This window comes from Mustela lutreola, chromosome 9, assembly GCF_030435805.1.
Source record: "Mustela lutreola isolate mMusLut2 chromosome 9, mMusLut2.pri, whole genome shotgun sequence".
In the NCBI taxonomy this organism is placed as follows: Eukaryota; Metazoa; Chordata; class Mammalia; order Carnivora; family Mustelidae; genus Mustela; species Mustela lutreola.
Window position 1 is genome coordinate 63297610 of NC_081298.1, and position 16673 is coordinate 63314282.

The 16673-nt window shown below is 40.1% G+C and overlaps 1 protein-coding gene across 50 annotated transcripts in view; it reads right to left on the bottom strand.

Moving 5' to 3' along the window:
* Window positions 1–14074: 14074 nt before the first annotated feature.
* Window positions 14075–16673, bottom strand: part of MAP4K4 (mitogen-activated protein kinase kinase kinase kinase 4) — a 191749-nt gene continuing 189150 nt past the window's right edge. For all 50 annotated transcript variants that reach the window (XM_059134423.1, XM_059134464.1, XM_059134454.1 and 47 more), the window contains one exon: window positions 14075–14418. In XM_059134423.1, coding sequence (XP_058990406.1) covers window positions 14335–14418 — 84 coding nt within the window. In that variant the 3' untranslated portion in view covers window positions 14075–14334. The remainder of the gene's footprint in view (window positions 14419–16673) is intronic.

Genomic DNA, 16673 nt, shown 5'->3' on the forward strand with positions numbered 1-16673 from the left:
ATTATAACCTTTGAGAAGTATAAATAGGGAAAAGTGGCAAAGGACAGGGCATGAGATTAATGCCCTCATCTTACTCCTTGAGGAATTAACACATACTAAATTTGCTACAACCAAAAAATGTGATGTTTAGATGTTATTTTGATCATGCTGGTAGTTATACAGGTATATAATTTTGTCAGAACTCCTCAAAACATACATTTTAAATGATTTTAAATGTTTACTTTTTAGTGTATGTAAATTTTATCCCAATAAAGTTGCTTTTTTAGAATGAACAATTTAAAATGTAGCTGATAGAAGAATAAAAATATATATTCTGAAAAGCTGGGAGGAATAAGAAATGAGGGGTGAATTAGGCAAAGCCTTGTTTTCTTAGCGGGGAGTTGATAAATTATTTAAAGTTCATAAATCAAGAAAAAACCATTTTAACAAATTATAAAATCTCTACCATTAAAATAGTGTGGCATTGATGCATGAATAGACTAATGAAACAGAATATCCAAAAACTTCAATATATGATACAGATCACATCTCAGATGAATGGGGATAGCTGGGTTTTAAAATATGTATTATGAGAGATGAAGATAACTGTACAGAAAAAGATAAAAAGCAGATTTGTTCCTCATACGCACATCAGAATCCAGACAAATCAAAACATAAAATTTGTTTAAAAAAAAAAAAAAAAAAGAGGGGCATTCATGTGCGGCTCAGTTGGTTAGGTGTCCAGCTCTTCATTTCAGCTCATGTCATGATCTTAGGTTCCACACACAGCAGGGAGTCTGCTTGAGATTCTTTCCCTTTCTCTGCCCTTCCTCCCACTCTCTCTCTCTCTCAAATAAATAAAATCTTAAAAAAAAATTTTTTTTTAAAGAAACTATACCAATACTGGAAGCAAAGAGGAGCAAATTCCACCATAATCAGGACAAGGGAAACTTTTCCTGACTCAAAATCCAGAAGAACTAAGGAGAAAAATTAATTGTTGACCACATAAAAATATTTTATTCAGAGCAGAAAAAAAAATTTAGAAATGTAAAGGATGAGAAAATATTTGCAACTTATCACATCAAAAATATCTCTAACATATAGAGATTCTAAAAAAATTAGAGAAATGGACAAGGAACAGAAGCAGACATCTCTCACACACACAAAATGCAAATTGCCCTTAAAACTCCTGAAAAAATGTTCAGTCTTCTTTTAGGAAGAGGAATGCATATTAACACTTTATCAAGATACAATTTCTAAGTTTAACAATCTACTCTGTTGGTGAGATTGGAGGGAAATGGTTATTGCCACACATTATTGGTGGTAATACTAAATGGTACAACCACTTCAAAGGGAAAACTTGGCATTTTTTAAAAGAAATTAAATACTCACCATTTGACTCAGAAACACTTCTAAGAATTTATTCCAAAGATACACTGACAAAAATTCAACCATGTGCCTAAAGCTATTCATTGAAGGATTGCAGGGGCTGGTTGAATAAGCAATGGTACATGCACTCAATGGGATATTATGCAGCTGTCAATAGCAACGTGAGAGAGATCATCTCTGCAGGAACCAAAGTGGGCTGACAAGAAAGGGGACAGGAGAGGGCCTTCTGGGATAATGGACGTGTTCTAAAACTAGACTGTGGTGATGGCTGCATTACTGCATAAATATACTAAAACTCATCAAACTGTAACTTTCAGATGGCTCTGTATTTTTTTCATATGTAAATTACACCTTAAAAAAGAGGTTTAAAAAAAGAATGCAAAATATTTTTATTATATGGTTATGGAGTGATCTCTCGGATTAAATGAAAAAAGCAAGGTGGAGAAATGTAAGGTGGGTATGGAACAAATACAAATACATTTGGCATACATTTTTAAGTGTAGGATAAACCAGAAACAAACCAAAATGATTATTTTAAAGGAAAAGGGAAGCTGAATGGAGGAAATTCTCTGAACACATATTTTTCTTGCATATTTCACTTGGAGCAAGGTAATATTCTATATAACTATCAAACAAATTAAAAATTTAAAAGCAATCCCCCAATTCCAAAGCAAAACAGAAAATCAGGTTGGTGGCATGACTGCCAACTAAGGACAAAAACCAAAAACAAAACCTACCTTTGAACAAACCTGTTTTAAAACAAAATTGTTTTCATATTGTTGGTGATGGTGTTATTACTCTGAGTCTTTGGTGTATACATTGTAGCAAGTGAATGATATTGTTAGTGAAGACTTTCAGGATGGGAGAAAGAAGATACAGACATGAGATGAAAGAAATTAAAGAAATAACCTACTGTCCTGAATTTCAGTATGAATTCAAAATTTATTTTCTCATTAAAAAAAAAAAAAGTTTCTATTGAAAAGACCTACAAAAATGCCCAACTTTGAAGCAACGTGAACCACCAGCACCATATTTGGTCATAAAATAGCATGTTCCACTTAAAGGAGTTCATATCTTCTGGCAAGATGTGGGATACCAGGTCTAAGCTAGAAAATGAACAAAATGAGCCTGCAACTTATTAATACCAGAAAGCAAAACTATCACAGACCATTACAGTTATGTACAGAGCCCCCAGGGGCCAACGTGAAGGGCTCATACTGGTCAAAGCTGGAACCATTTAAGCATCAATAATTTTGACTTAAAAAAAAAAGTATCAACCAATTACTGTATGTTAAATTTACATAGATCTAGATATAAACATATGGTTAAAAATCCCTGAGACAGGGCGCCTGGGTGGCTCAGTGGGTTAAGCCGCTGCCTTCGGCTCAGGTCATGATCTCAGGGTCCTGGGATCGAGTCCCGCGTCAGGCTCTCTGCTCGGCAGGGAGCCTGCTTCCCTCTCTCTCTCTCTCTCTGCCTGCCTATCCATCTACTTGTGATTTCTCTCTGTCAAATAAATAAATAAAATCTTTAAAAAAAAAAAAAAAAAATCCCTGAGACAGCTTAACAATAACCCACAACCTTCGGACCAACTATTTATTTCAGAGAGAGAATGCATGAGCAGGGCAGAGGCAGAGAATGAGAATCTTGATAATCTCAAGCAGACTTTGTGCTTTGCCCAACAAGGGGCTCAATCTCACAACTTTAAGATCATGACCTGAGCCAAAAGTAAGAGGTGGATGCCCAACCAAGTGAGCCACCCAGGCACACCCTTTGCCAGAACCTCTCGAGTTCACATGTCATCTGAAATCAGAAGATAAGTCTTGGGTCTTCGGCTGATGAAGATATCCACTGTTCAAGTCTGTGGAGTCTCGTACCTAGGGATCTTTGGCTCTGCCTACTGCGAACTCAGCTTTTTGTGCTCATTTCCCATGACACTTCACCTCTTCAGAGGTCTTGTCACATGCTGGGAGCTGAACAAGTTTCTACTTCCAGAGCCCCCTTCCAAGCTTCTCCTACCCTTGCTCTAGAAGCTCACCTTCTTACCTTGATTGCATCCTGTATTATCTTGCTCAGGCTGCCAAAAGAAAAGACCACAGACTGGGTGGCTTAAACCACAGAAATTTATTTTCTCATAGTTCTGGCGGTTGGAAGTCCAAGATCAAGGTTTCGGCAGGTTTGATGGCTCTTGAGGCCTCTCTCCTTGTCTTGCAGATGGCCTTCCATGTGTGGGTGCTTGGTGTCTCTTCTTTTTCTCACAAGGACACCACTCCTACCGGATTAAGGCCCCATTCTTAGGACTTAACGTTAATTACTTACAGAAAGAACATATCTCTAAATACAGTCACATTGGGGGTTAGGAGTTCAACATATGAATTTTGTGGGGGCACAATTCAGTCCATAGCCCTTTTAGTATCGCAGCTGTGAGAGCAAAACAGGTATTATATTAATACATGCACATATACAAGCTAAGACACAGGGGTGATGACAGATTCCAGTGTCAATCTCTGATTCCTTCTTACTAAGAAACTTTCTAATGAGGCTTAGTAAGTGTGGGCAAATGACAGCCTCTGTCCCCTCTGGTCTGAACCCTCCCCTCTGGGAGTTCTCTGTGCTTCTATCTGATCTTGGATTTGGCTCCAATTACTGTGCTGATCTTCTGCATTTTCCCACTGTCCTTAGTTTTCAATATTTTCACTAACAATTTCTATAGAACAGTGTTTGTTCTTAAAGTGGGGTCCTAGATCAGCAGCATCAGCCTGGACTTTTGTTAGAAATGAAATTCTCTGGCCCTACTCAGACTTCCTGAATGAGAGCCTCCAGGGTAAGGCCCAGCAATCTGTGTTTTAACAAACTTCCTTGATGACCTGCTGCATGCATGCTTAGGTTTGGAACCACTCATGTAGATGACTAAATTGTCCACATCTGGAAGCGCAGCACAGCCTTGCTGTTCCATTCCTCTGTCTCCCAGGAGCCCCAGTTTCACTCTCTGCAGTGTGCCTCAGGGTCTCCATGCACTTCAGGGAGGCTGCCATGTCTTCTTACTTCCTCAACATGAACTTCCTTTGGGAACCTGAGCTACAGTTAGATCCTCTTCCTTCACGTTTTACAGTAATAGTCTCCGCATGTTACACAGTGATTTTTAGAAGTATGGTGCTTCTTAAATACTTAATAAGTGGATAAACTAGAGCATAAAACTATAAAACACTTGTTTTGAAACAGATGCTTCAGTTTTACGTAGGTAAGAAATATGCTCTCCGACAGGTGAACTTGATTATCTGATGCTGGGGATTTGGTCCTACATGATAAGTCCTTAATTCTGCCAGACTTCAGGATGAGCAGTCTCTTAGGTGACATCTAATTCACAACAACCATAGCTCCAACATAAACAACGTGGTAGAAACACTGGCACCTAAATTCTCCAGAATGGCATCAAAGCATTAAAGGTATAAACTAAAACAAGGGGTTGTAGTTCAGCACAAGGGAGATTATGACCTGGACACTCAGGAGACACCTACCTATCCTAAATTTTGGGGACAGAACAGAATGACTCAAGAATGGAACACTCAAAATATTGTCAATGACTAGGTTGTACATGATTAGGCCATGAGTGCACTATTACTGAGCTATTACTGTTTCTTAATTTCTACCACATCGGTCCCATTCGTTTATGGACCACACAATAGCAGGAACCAGTGTCTGGACATAAAGGTGGAACTGGTTTTCCCCACAACTACAAGAAATCTCTGACAGCTTCATTTCTCAGCAGGATGAGGCCCTAGTCACTCCTGTCACATGACTCAGAGGTTCCTGACTGAACACGCTTCCTTCCACTAGACAGGGTATTGTGTGTAAAACACTCATTTTCCTCAGGAAAAGCGGCCAGCCAGTTTGCTCAGATCCTACTGCATGCAACTTCTCAGAGTGGGGGTGTGGGTAATGTGAATCGCCTCACTGATATCTTGCTATGAGCTCAGGCTATGAACCTGAGGAAATGAAGGAAACACCAAGCCAGGGAGACTCTGAAAGTCAAAACATGCCAAAAGTCAGTCTTACAGGAAGAATGAGGTCTTCTTATGCATCAGATACTGCCAAATTGGTCCCCTGATATTTGCAAATGTTGTCGTCTACCTATCTTTTACTGTATCACATTTGTTTTAATAAACCAGGAAACAAAAGCTTTGTAAATGAAATAGAAAAATTTTTCCCTAAAATTCAGCTTTCTTGATGAAAATACAAATGAATAAAATAGACCAGAACCCCCATTCCCAGGTAGCATTCTAGTGAAACTTCGTCTTAAAAAATTGAAGTGTTTTTAAAAATTTGTTTAAATCAAAATCAAAATAAAACCATTAATTAAAAAATAAAAAATTAAAGTGTCTTTCAAAACTATTTTTTTAATCAAAATAATGTGCATGGTTATATTAAAAAACCAGAGTTTAGAGATGAACAGACCTAATTCTTGCTCCTCTAGGATGACCCCCAGTGGGTTATTTATATTTTAGGAAATTCAGTATCTTCTCCAGTAAAATGTAGCAACAATATTTACCTCAAAAGATTCTCACCATGATAAGGTATATAAAGGCTCTAGCACTATACCATCCAAAATGGTAGCCCCTAGCCACATGTGGCTATTGAGAACATAAAATGTGGCTAATCAGAACTGAGATGTGTTGTGTGAAATACCCACCATCTTAGTATGAAAAAAAGAATGTAAACCATCCCTTTATTTAAAATATTGATTACATGTTGAAATTGTGTTTTGGAATATACTGAGTTAAATAAAAGAAAAGTGTATAAACATGCACAATCAAGTGTGTATCTTCTACTAGAGACCAACACAACGAGAATTGGTGTTCCCATGTTAACTTATTTTTGTGCACATTTTATGGAGCTACCCATAAAATCACTAAAAAGTGTTCCCAAATTGTTGACTTCCTAACACTTCTTAGGTTGTGTTTTTGCAGGGCTAACTGTTTAAAATGGCAACCATACTCCTGCCAGCATCAGAATTAGCTCCTTATTAGAGAACTGAAAATCGGATATAGACACTGACGGCTATGATCCATAAACCCCAAGCAGTATCGGTTCTCATTATTTCATCTTTGAAGGATGTTATAAATTTGAACTTAAAATCGGCATTTCTTTTCTCTGCTTTATATACTGGCATTCCACTGTTTAGGTAAAGCTGAAAACCTGACAGACCCAGAGCAGGTTGACTAAATGCAGAAAGCCCTCCAGGACCACTCAACAACACTGCCTGGTCTCAGGTCCAGCAGAACCTGCCCACTTCCAGAGGTGGGAAAATCTGCAGGAGTCCTAAGTGATGGCTGTAGAGTTCGCTAGCATGGCGGCCACTGACTGGGAAAGAGGAATCAAACATCATGTGCCTTCCACAGGAGAAGCCCTGGAGAAGGGGCTCTGTGGACCAGCAAACACATTAATGTACCCTGGAGAAAGTTCCCATCTATGCCATCACCTATCCCATATCTGTGACAGACCAGAAGACTCTTAGGATTGTTGCCTAAACATCTATTTGCTTAAAAAATGCATTCATGTTTAGAAGGGGTGCCCAAGCCATTTTGTACACGGCTCATGGGCTGTTAACCAGCCTTGCATCTAATCCCAAAACACCTCAAGAGGCCTCCTCTACATCCTAACAAAAACAGCCTCAACGGCATGGGCCTGGCCAGGCATCCAAGGTGCCCATTCATTCTAGACAAGGTGCCTTTCATAGTGGAGACAAATTCTCTCTACAGTTCAACCCACCTTTCCTGGCTCTACCAGCTGGCACCTTGCAGAACCACCTCTGCTGCGTTTGTTATCTCTCCAAATAAATTTAAGTCAGCAAGTGGATACCCTGAATCTTTTCTTCTACAGGTTAAGAGGCATGTAAAAAGTCCTTAGAACATGCCTGGTGCATAGCCAATGCACTCAAAATATTTGCTTCCATTGTTGTTAGCCAAAAACTAGAATGGATTGATTAATTGAACAATCTTTAATTGTTTCTATGGAGCCCTTCCCACCCAGGTCTCCCATGAGCCAAGGCTGCAATTGGTCCAGATCCCATAACAAGTGTCACCTAACCAAACGTCACCTAACCACAATGCAGGCATTATCTTCTCTCACTTCAATTTTAGACAAACAGTCTGAACTCACACCAAACCCTTCGGCAGCCACTTTTTTTGTTGTTCTTAGCTAGAGAGTATAAATCTTTTTCATATGCACCATTACTAAATGCCCTGCTTCAACATCTAGAATACACTAGGCACCACTTTCAAAGTTGGCTCTTTAGACAACTCCCCTCCATTTCCCCAAAGTGCCATACCTCAAGACTGCTGAGCACCCAGTGGTTGCTCAACTTGTTAGACTGACCAAAATGCCACCAAGTTCCCAGAAGTTGCTAGTGTCCATGCTTACTCAACGATGTACACTGCAATGGAAAGTTGAGGACAATTAGAATGCCTCCCAGGAAGACAACACCAAGGAAACATCCTTGATGCCGGCAAGATAAAAAAGATGCCGACAGGACAAGACCCTTTTGAAATCTGACTATTAAGTATTCTCCCAGGATTAAAAAGGGATCTAGTTCAGCAAGACCAACTTTTATGACCCTTCCTACAGGTGAGCACAGGAAAGTTAGAGGGACAAGCTGAGTACTCTGATCCAGGCCTTGGACACAAGCAGAACACCTACCACTCCCAACCTTCCTGGGGGTTGGAGGACTGCTCTCTGTGGGCAGGTAGGGGTGCTTCCCAAACAGTCCTCCATTCCAAACCTTGACCACCCGGTCTCTGTCCCGGGATGAGCCTGATGTTTAGGATCAAGATCTCTTTGGGGTGGTGGTGGTGGTGGGGGGTGATCACTGCGTTTCTAAGAACTCAAACTGGAAACACATGTTAGCAGGAAACCATTTCTGAAACCTCTTGTCAGTTCTTCCCCTGCAGGGTGGATGGTTAACGCTGCAGTTTTCATTTGAGGCTGCAATGTGGTTGGCTATCAGGTAGGTGGTTGGTTTTAAAGCTGAAAGCGGGCACCAGTGACAAAGGTAAAGAACCAAGGATGCTAATAAAAAGAAACAAAATGCTGATATATGCTACAAGGATGAATCCTAAAACATTCTGTTAAAGCGAAGAAGCCAGTCACAAAGGACACATACTGTAAGATTTCATTTATATGAGATGCCCAGAAGAGGCAAATCCGTATTGGAAAAGCAGATTAGTGATTGCCTAAAACTTTAGGGGGATGAGGAGGTGGGGTGACAAGGAGATAATCGCAAAGATAAAAACGTTTTAAGAACTGATCGTGGTAGTAATGTATGCACAAGTCTGAAAAGGCTAATAGCCACTGAACTATACAGTTAAGTGAACTATACCTCAGTAAAGCTGTTAAAAATTAATCAAGGCATTATTTAATATCATTTTTTGTGAAAAAGTTGTTTAATATTGGTTTCTAAGGTTTGCTGTTATGTCTGACATCCAAACAAATTTAAGGAAGGGGCAAAATTGCCTTGCTCAAGCTTGACATCCTTCCACAAAACTTCTGGGGGGGGTGCATTTTGAACTGGGCCATCGAATTCAAATGTCTGATAATCAAACTAGGAGATAAGACCTAGGAATCAAGGGTCCTGTTATTATAGCAAGCCAACATGCAGGAGCAGGGACTGGTGAGTTTTATGGCCTGTTAAAGCACTGTGTGGCCTTGTGCCCAATAAGGTAGAACTCCACACCCTTTCTGAGACCTGTCTACACCAGTGCACTTCCTCACAAGTCCCACAGGGCATAGGAGTCCTGGTTTCCCCTTGGACTAACATCAGTGTTTTAATTCCATACTACTTAAGCAAACAACAAGGAATTTCTAATGGCCTGTTGGCTGCCAACAACATGTTTGGTAGTCTCGGAGGAGCAGAGAAGTTAGGATTCAACCCTGAGAGCTAACCTCAGCTCATACGCAGGCTCTGTATTCAGACAGAAGCAAAAAAGTAAGCAAAACAACACCTTGTCCAGTTATTAGTGACCAGAACAGGTTACTGACTATAAGCATAGAGAGAAGTTAAGCAAGGCATCGGCAGAGATAGGACGGCTTCACAAAAGATTTTGAAACCTGGGTCTAGTATGATTAACCTCACAATGAAAGAAAAAGTAGACCAAGTATGAGAACCTATAACTCAACCTGTTATATCTTCCATAAGAAAATGTAGTAACAACTTTTCCCAACTTTCAATTCCTTGTTCTTTTTTTTTTTCAGTTTTACTTTCTAACAACATAGTCGACCCTTGAAAACAGGTTTGGACTATCTGGATCCACTTACATGTGGATTATTTACAGTACATGATTGCAAATGTATTTTTCTCTTATTAATTTAATAACATTTTCTTTTTTTCTAGCCTACTTTAAAAATACAGTATATAAATACACAAAATAGGGTGAGTTAACTATTTTATTGGTAAGGCTTCCAATCAAGCAACAGTTGGCCACTAGATAGTTTTGGGGGGAGTCCTAAGTTACACTCAAGAGTTTGGATGGCACAAGGGACCGGTAAGCCCAACCCCCATGCTGTTCAAGGGTAAACCATACTGAGCAAGTGAAACAAGGGTATCTGTTGTTGTTAAAGTCAGAGATGGCAGAAAAAGTAGCAATTTCACTGAAGTCTTAATGTGATGTCAAAACATTGAGCTGGCGTCAATTATAGGGGCTGATTTCATTCTGGTTGCTAGCTTTAAGTGAGATCCACAGCAGTGGAGGATGAAGGAGGGCTGAATCATGGTTCCAAGAAAACTAGCCCTCCACCAGATTTTTATTCCTAATCATCCACCAGTTGCACCAAATTATCAAGCAGGAAAAGAAAAAAAACAAACTCATTTGGTGACCTAGGTATTTATAATTTTATTTTTACCTTAGAGAAACGACATGTTTCTAATATGAAGCACAAAGGAGCTAGTTATTAACATTTAATTTATGATAATGTTGTGTGGCCACCCTCTGCAACTCTGGAGGCTTGGCCAAGGCACTGATCATGGTGATATGGCCCCACATCTATCCAGTGGGGATCATACCTGCCAGATCTCTGGGGGAAATCAATCGGGCACACGCCAAGGCCTTGGCCACAAAGGCCTTCCAATTACTAGGCTTAAGTTAGTACTTATGGTGCCAATTTGAGAAAGGGTACTTCAATTGTCCTGTTAGATAGAGACATCTGCTGTTTTTTTATTGAATTCAGACTTGCAAAAATAAAACCCTGTATCTTCCTTAAGGATCAGCTTTACCCATTCTTGGCTTTAAGAACACGGTGATCAAGAGCTCCCCATGAAAAAAATCCCTGTTACAGGAGATGGCAGGATATGGAGGCACCCTCTCTAGCCAGGAGTGGTGCTGGGGATGGAGGTATGCTTCAAATATGGATTCTTTGGGAAGGTGACATTCTGAAGGATCAGAATATATTTGAAACTCATGCCACATAAGATAGGTGTCATTTTTATTTTATTTAAAGAGAAAGGGGGGAGGGGCCAACAGTAATTTTCATAATACACAGAAGACAAGTTAGCACTGGGGGGTGGGGGAAGGCCATGTTCTTGCCACCAGTCTGCTTTGTAGCTCTAGGATTAATAAATTTAATGCAGTCTGTCATTTGTATTACTGTTTAGCAAATTTATAATTGGCAAAGTTAGGGATTATGAATCACTGTAACTGGACTATAAGACAAAAACCTAAATAAAATAAAAAATCACTTTTAAGAATAAACCATAAATATATGATGCACATTAGTGTAACAAAACCATTTTTGTAAACATTTTCAACATAACATGTGCATGAGGAAAAAAACACTGCACTCAATACAGTTACTCTGATTTAAATACAGAAAGGTACTACTTATTGAAGCTATGACTACACCTACAGACATACCTGTATTTTGTTTTGAAGAGCAGTGCTAAATATAAATAGTAATAGTATCATAATACTGTTTTCTCTTGTAGTTTTTGCCATTTTGGCACTTTTGTGAAGTCACTATCCTGTTAAAGGAAAAAAACAAACCAACCATCCCTTCTCTAGAAGAATAACACATCACCTGCTCATAATCTTTTATGGAGAAACCTAACTGGGCACCTCCATGAAGCTGCAGCAACATAATCTGGTTTATGAGGTGCTGAGGCCAGAAAAGCAAGGAAAGCACACACATGAGGCATCTGCCTTGCCCCATCCCTGCCTGCCCCCACCACAAATGGCTGTCTGACCTCAAGTGACTTAAGCCCAGATATGGATGTAATCACATTCCATGCAAATACCACAAGAGTGCCACCGGATGGCTGCCTGCTGCTGCATGAGCAGGACAGGCCCTATTCTGGCTTGAGCTCAGACCCCATCACCTTGGAAAGGAAATCCAGTTTTTGTCAAGTTCTAACTACTCAGTAATTCCAACGAAAAACCATTTGTATTACCTGTGCACCCCCCTTGCCTTACAGATACTGAGCTTCATTCAGGTCTGTGTATATGTGATAGCTGAGACCCGGATGCCTCAAGTCTTTTCCTTATTGGTATCAGAAGTTTAGTTTTGTCCCCACCCCCACACCCGCTCAACTTTACCTCTCTGTGAAGTCATGCGAGAGGCTATAATCAACCCTGCCATCCAGTTCTTTCTCCTATTGGCATGCACACATGTTCACTGTGGCACATTTCACTCTTACTCAAAAAGCCAAAACACACAGGAAATCACCAGCAGTAATTTGATTTTGACTGAAGTCCTATGGTGATGGCATCTGGCCCATCTCAAAAAAGTCCCTTCCATAGGTGAGATTAACTCTTCAATCTTCTCTATGTTAACTACAGATTAGTAGAAAAGAACTAGTCCCTCCTGCTTTGGACATTAGCATCACTCCAAAGTCTTAGAGATGGAAAAAACCTTTTCCAATGCTTTTGTCCTTTTCAGAAGACGGCAAAGCTTTTTCAGCTTATCTTGTCTTTGTGGGTAGTAGGTACATCTGTGTTGTTTTTGTACCTGTGAGTGTATCTGTTTCTTGCTAGGTTTTTGTAATTCCAGGACAGCCTTTGGCAAAGATGCTGAACCAAGAAGAAGAGAATGATAGGGGTCAAAGTGGACACCAAATAGGATAAGAATGATGGATAAAGCCTTGACAGGTAAAAATGACTTATCTTTTTGGGAGGAAAATCCTCCTTTTTCATGCTGTAAAAGAAACTTACCCACAAAGGAGGATTAAGCCTAGGAAACACCAAGTTCTGTTTGGTAAACAAAGTTGAAAGCCACCATCACACAATATTCCCACTCAAACTCCACAAGAGGAGAGTAAGCTGGCAGAGCCAGGACACAGAGCATTGCTCCTTTACCAAGAGATTAACAGTCTCAGAGGAATTGAGTGACCATGAAGCCATATAACAAATTATTACCCAAGACATTTATTACAAATGTCATGAACATATTCATAAAGTAAAACTGGTTTAAAAAACAGAGAGAGAACAAGAGAGCAAGTGAGAGGAGAAAAGCCAGGGCTTTGATATTACACCAAAAACACAAGAAGATGCCATCTTATGAATAAGCAGTATTAACTACATTCTTAAAATAGTTTTAGTGCATTGCATTTTTAGAAAAGGGAAACACCACCCCTCCCCCACCCCAAGAAAAGGTTCCTGCAACACTGAACAGTTTGTGTGACTATTCTAGTATGACCACCCATCTGCTACCAAACCCCGAACAGAGAGCATTGAGGCCTCTTTTATGTTGTAGGCCACAGTTGCCCATCAACCACTAATGGTGCATCTGGTGAAAACGAAGCATTCTGCCCTCTGAACTTAGAAAACAGACTGTATCTGTGAGCATGATGAAGCCATATGGCTATTTCCCATCTTCAGGGACAATTTCTCTTGTGCCTATTGAGACCTATGACAAATTAACTGTCAAACTTCAATCTGATAGTTTTGGTATTAAGATTAAATTAAACATTAATGTTTTCCTCCAAGAAACAGAACCTAAACCACCTCTTAATGCATTACAAACAATGAGGTAGGCAAAAAAAAATAAACATGTGGTTGAAAAATTTCTTTTCCTCTGCAAGTGCAGACTGTGGTAAAACTGTTGTTGCACTTCTAGGTTTAAACAAAAATTAAACCTTTAACTGAGGCAGTGCTAATACTGTCACACAACAAAGTTCTGGCCATTATACAAATGCACACATTTTCTTTTTCCTTTCTTTTTTTTTTTTAAGAACCATCTGCACATGATTTAGGCAAAACCTGGTACACAGAAAAATGACAGTTTTTGGCCAAGCCAAAAAAAAAAAAAAAAAAAAAATCCAAATAAACAAAATGGGACCCCCTTAACCCACCCCACCCTGCCTCCCAAGCCCCACCCACAAAAGTTATCCTAGTAACGTGTCTTTCACATTTTATAAATATTAACTTCTTAAACCTGCACCTTCTTCTTTGACCACATATTGTCACATTACAAAAAAGAAATGTCAATTAAATACACTGTTAATGTTACTATATTAAATCTGCTCTCTGCTTTAGCAAATTGCTCCTTAGACCACCAAATTACACCTCCATGTGCCCATTTCCAACAAAACCAATGGCATGTTCATAGTCTTCACCTTTGACACCCGTAAGAGTCACTCAGAAACAAGGAATTCTGGAGCTGAAGGAAAGGCGTTTGCTTTCTGGTCTGATGCTCGATCCCAAACACTTATAGCACCTGATGGTAGAATGTGAACAGCACCAGCTGCATTGCAGCCTTGATTTATTTTTGAGTAGGGAAAAGAAGAGAAGGGGGATAAACTGGTAAGAGGTGCAGAAAGGAAACAAAAACGAAACAAAACAAAACAAAAACCCCACACGTGGTGTCTGCAAACACAGCTGTCCTGGACCAAACCGGTGCAGCTCTGAGCTCCAGTTGCAAGGAATTCCAAGTTCTCAGGATCTTGAAGACTCTGGGGGGCCAGCAAGCCTCATCACACTGCATCTACCAGCTCAGAAGAGAAGTCCTGCCTAATGTCATGAAATAAACCTGACTGCTGCCCCCAGACCGAACAGAGGCAAAGAAGACCTGCAAAAGCAAGAGAAAAAGAGTGAGAGATTTACCATGAAAACACAACCCAGCAATGCTTCCGACGGTTCCCAGGCAGATAACCTAGAGCCACTGACACCTCAGCACTTCTAAATGCAGGAAGCTTAAAAGCCCAAAGGCCCTTTCCAAAAGAAAATCTGAGATGATATCAATTTATCATATATAAGTAGTCATCATCTCTGGAGGCAATTCTGATTACAACTAAGAAGGCTCACACACCCATATTGTGAGAGTTCAAAAGAAAAAAAATTGTTTTTTTCTGAAATTGAGCAATTTCTCTTTATCTCCACTGCTAATAACATCTAAGAGATAAATGTGTCTGGAAAACACAATGAGCAATGGAGAGGACTCCTCAGCAACTTGCTTTTTCTCTTTTAAAAAACTAACCTAAAATGTATTAAGTTATTTCAGAGGACTCTATAGTCAAATTATGACAATTTACTTTTGGGCCTTTTATTTATTTTTGTTTTTTAAGACTTTATTTATTTACTTGAGAGAGAGTGAAAGAGAGAGCATGAGAGGGGAGAGGGTCCCAGGGAGAAGCAGACTTCCTGCTGAGCTGGGAGCCTGATGCGGGACTTGATCCCAGGACTCCAGGATCATAACCTGAGCAGAAGGCAGTTGCTTAGCCAACTAAGCCATCCAGGCGCCCGCTTTGGGGTCTTTTATTAATGAACTTTAAGGGATGTAACATTATAAATAATAAAAATATCTAAATGCCCGAAGTTCGAAGAATATTATAGATATGGCTATATTACATATGCTCATAAAAATATAAACCAAAAAGCTGGCAAAATCCTGGAATGAGTCAGAGATTGTATGGGGTTTTAAGGTAAACAATTTGGGAGATGCTATTAGAATAAAATGTGAACTGCATTAGTAAATGAGCTATAGCATTGCAGGAAAGTGGGCTGGGGTGATGCGGCTTATTAGTGAGCACATACTTAGGCAGGAGGACCAGCTGCCAACGACAGAGCTACAGCTCTTTTGTCAAGCTGGGTTTTTAAAATTTAATCTGAGCAGTCAATCAGTGGGCCAGTGGCTAGGCCATATAATATATTTTAATGTGAAGTAAGAGGTGGAAACTTCTTAAGAGGCAAATTCCTAAGGTTGCAATAGGTTGCCTCAGGTGGCCAGAGGATTTCCATCCAGGTGGACAGATGAGAAAGAAAGTTGGGCTTGGTAAAGGCAAGGCCCACCAGGATGTCCTTCTCAAAGGAGGTGGGATGGGACAATACCCTAAGCCATCCAGCCGCTTCACTCCAAGGCTGACTTAGGGAGGGTCTTCCAGGGACAAAGCAGCCCCTGGAAAGATAAGGATGTGGCCAGTTTTGAAAAACAAAGGTTTTATGTGGGGCTTTAAAGTCTTGGGATCTCAGCTGTAGGAGGTGCTCATGCTTCTGCATAAAGATTTACTGTCAAATGTTTATAGCAACAATGTCCACAACAGCCAAACTATGAAAAGAATCTAAATGTCCATCAACAGATGAATGGATAAAGAAGATGTGGTGTGTACACACACACACACACACACACACACACACACACACACACACACACACAGGAATACTATGCAGCCATCAAAAGAAATATAATCTTACCATTTGCAAAGACATGAATGGAACTAGAGGGTATTATGCTAAGCAAAATAAGTCAATCAAAGAAAGGCAATTGTCATATGATCTCTCTGATATGAGGAATTTGAGAGGCAGGGCAGGGGGCTGTTGGGTGTAGGGAGGGATAAAATGAAACAAGATGGGATCAGGAGGGAGACAAACCATAGGACACTCTTAATCTCAGGAAACAAACTGAAGGTTGCAGGGAGCTGGGGAGGGGAGGGATATGGTGGCTGCGTTATGGACACTGGGGAGGATATGTGCTATAGTGAGTGCTGTGAAATGCCTAAGCCTGAGGATTCATAGACCTGTACCCCTGGGGGCAAATAATACATTATATGTTAATAATAATAACAAAAGATTTGCTCAGGTATTTCTGACTTGTGACAAGTGGTATCTTTCTGATGCGTATCAGGGGAGAGGAAACTTTTACCTAACCCAAATTTCCAAGGGGGTTCCTTCCAGTCACAGAAGAATCCCATTCATTTAAATTAGCAGCTTTAACCTTCCCTGTCCCTAAACCCAAACACAGCTCACACAGATCACCTAATGGGGTTAAAAACAACCACCAAAACCAAACCAACACTAATGACTCCCATGGAGTTAAGTATCTCTTGT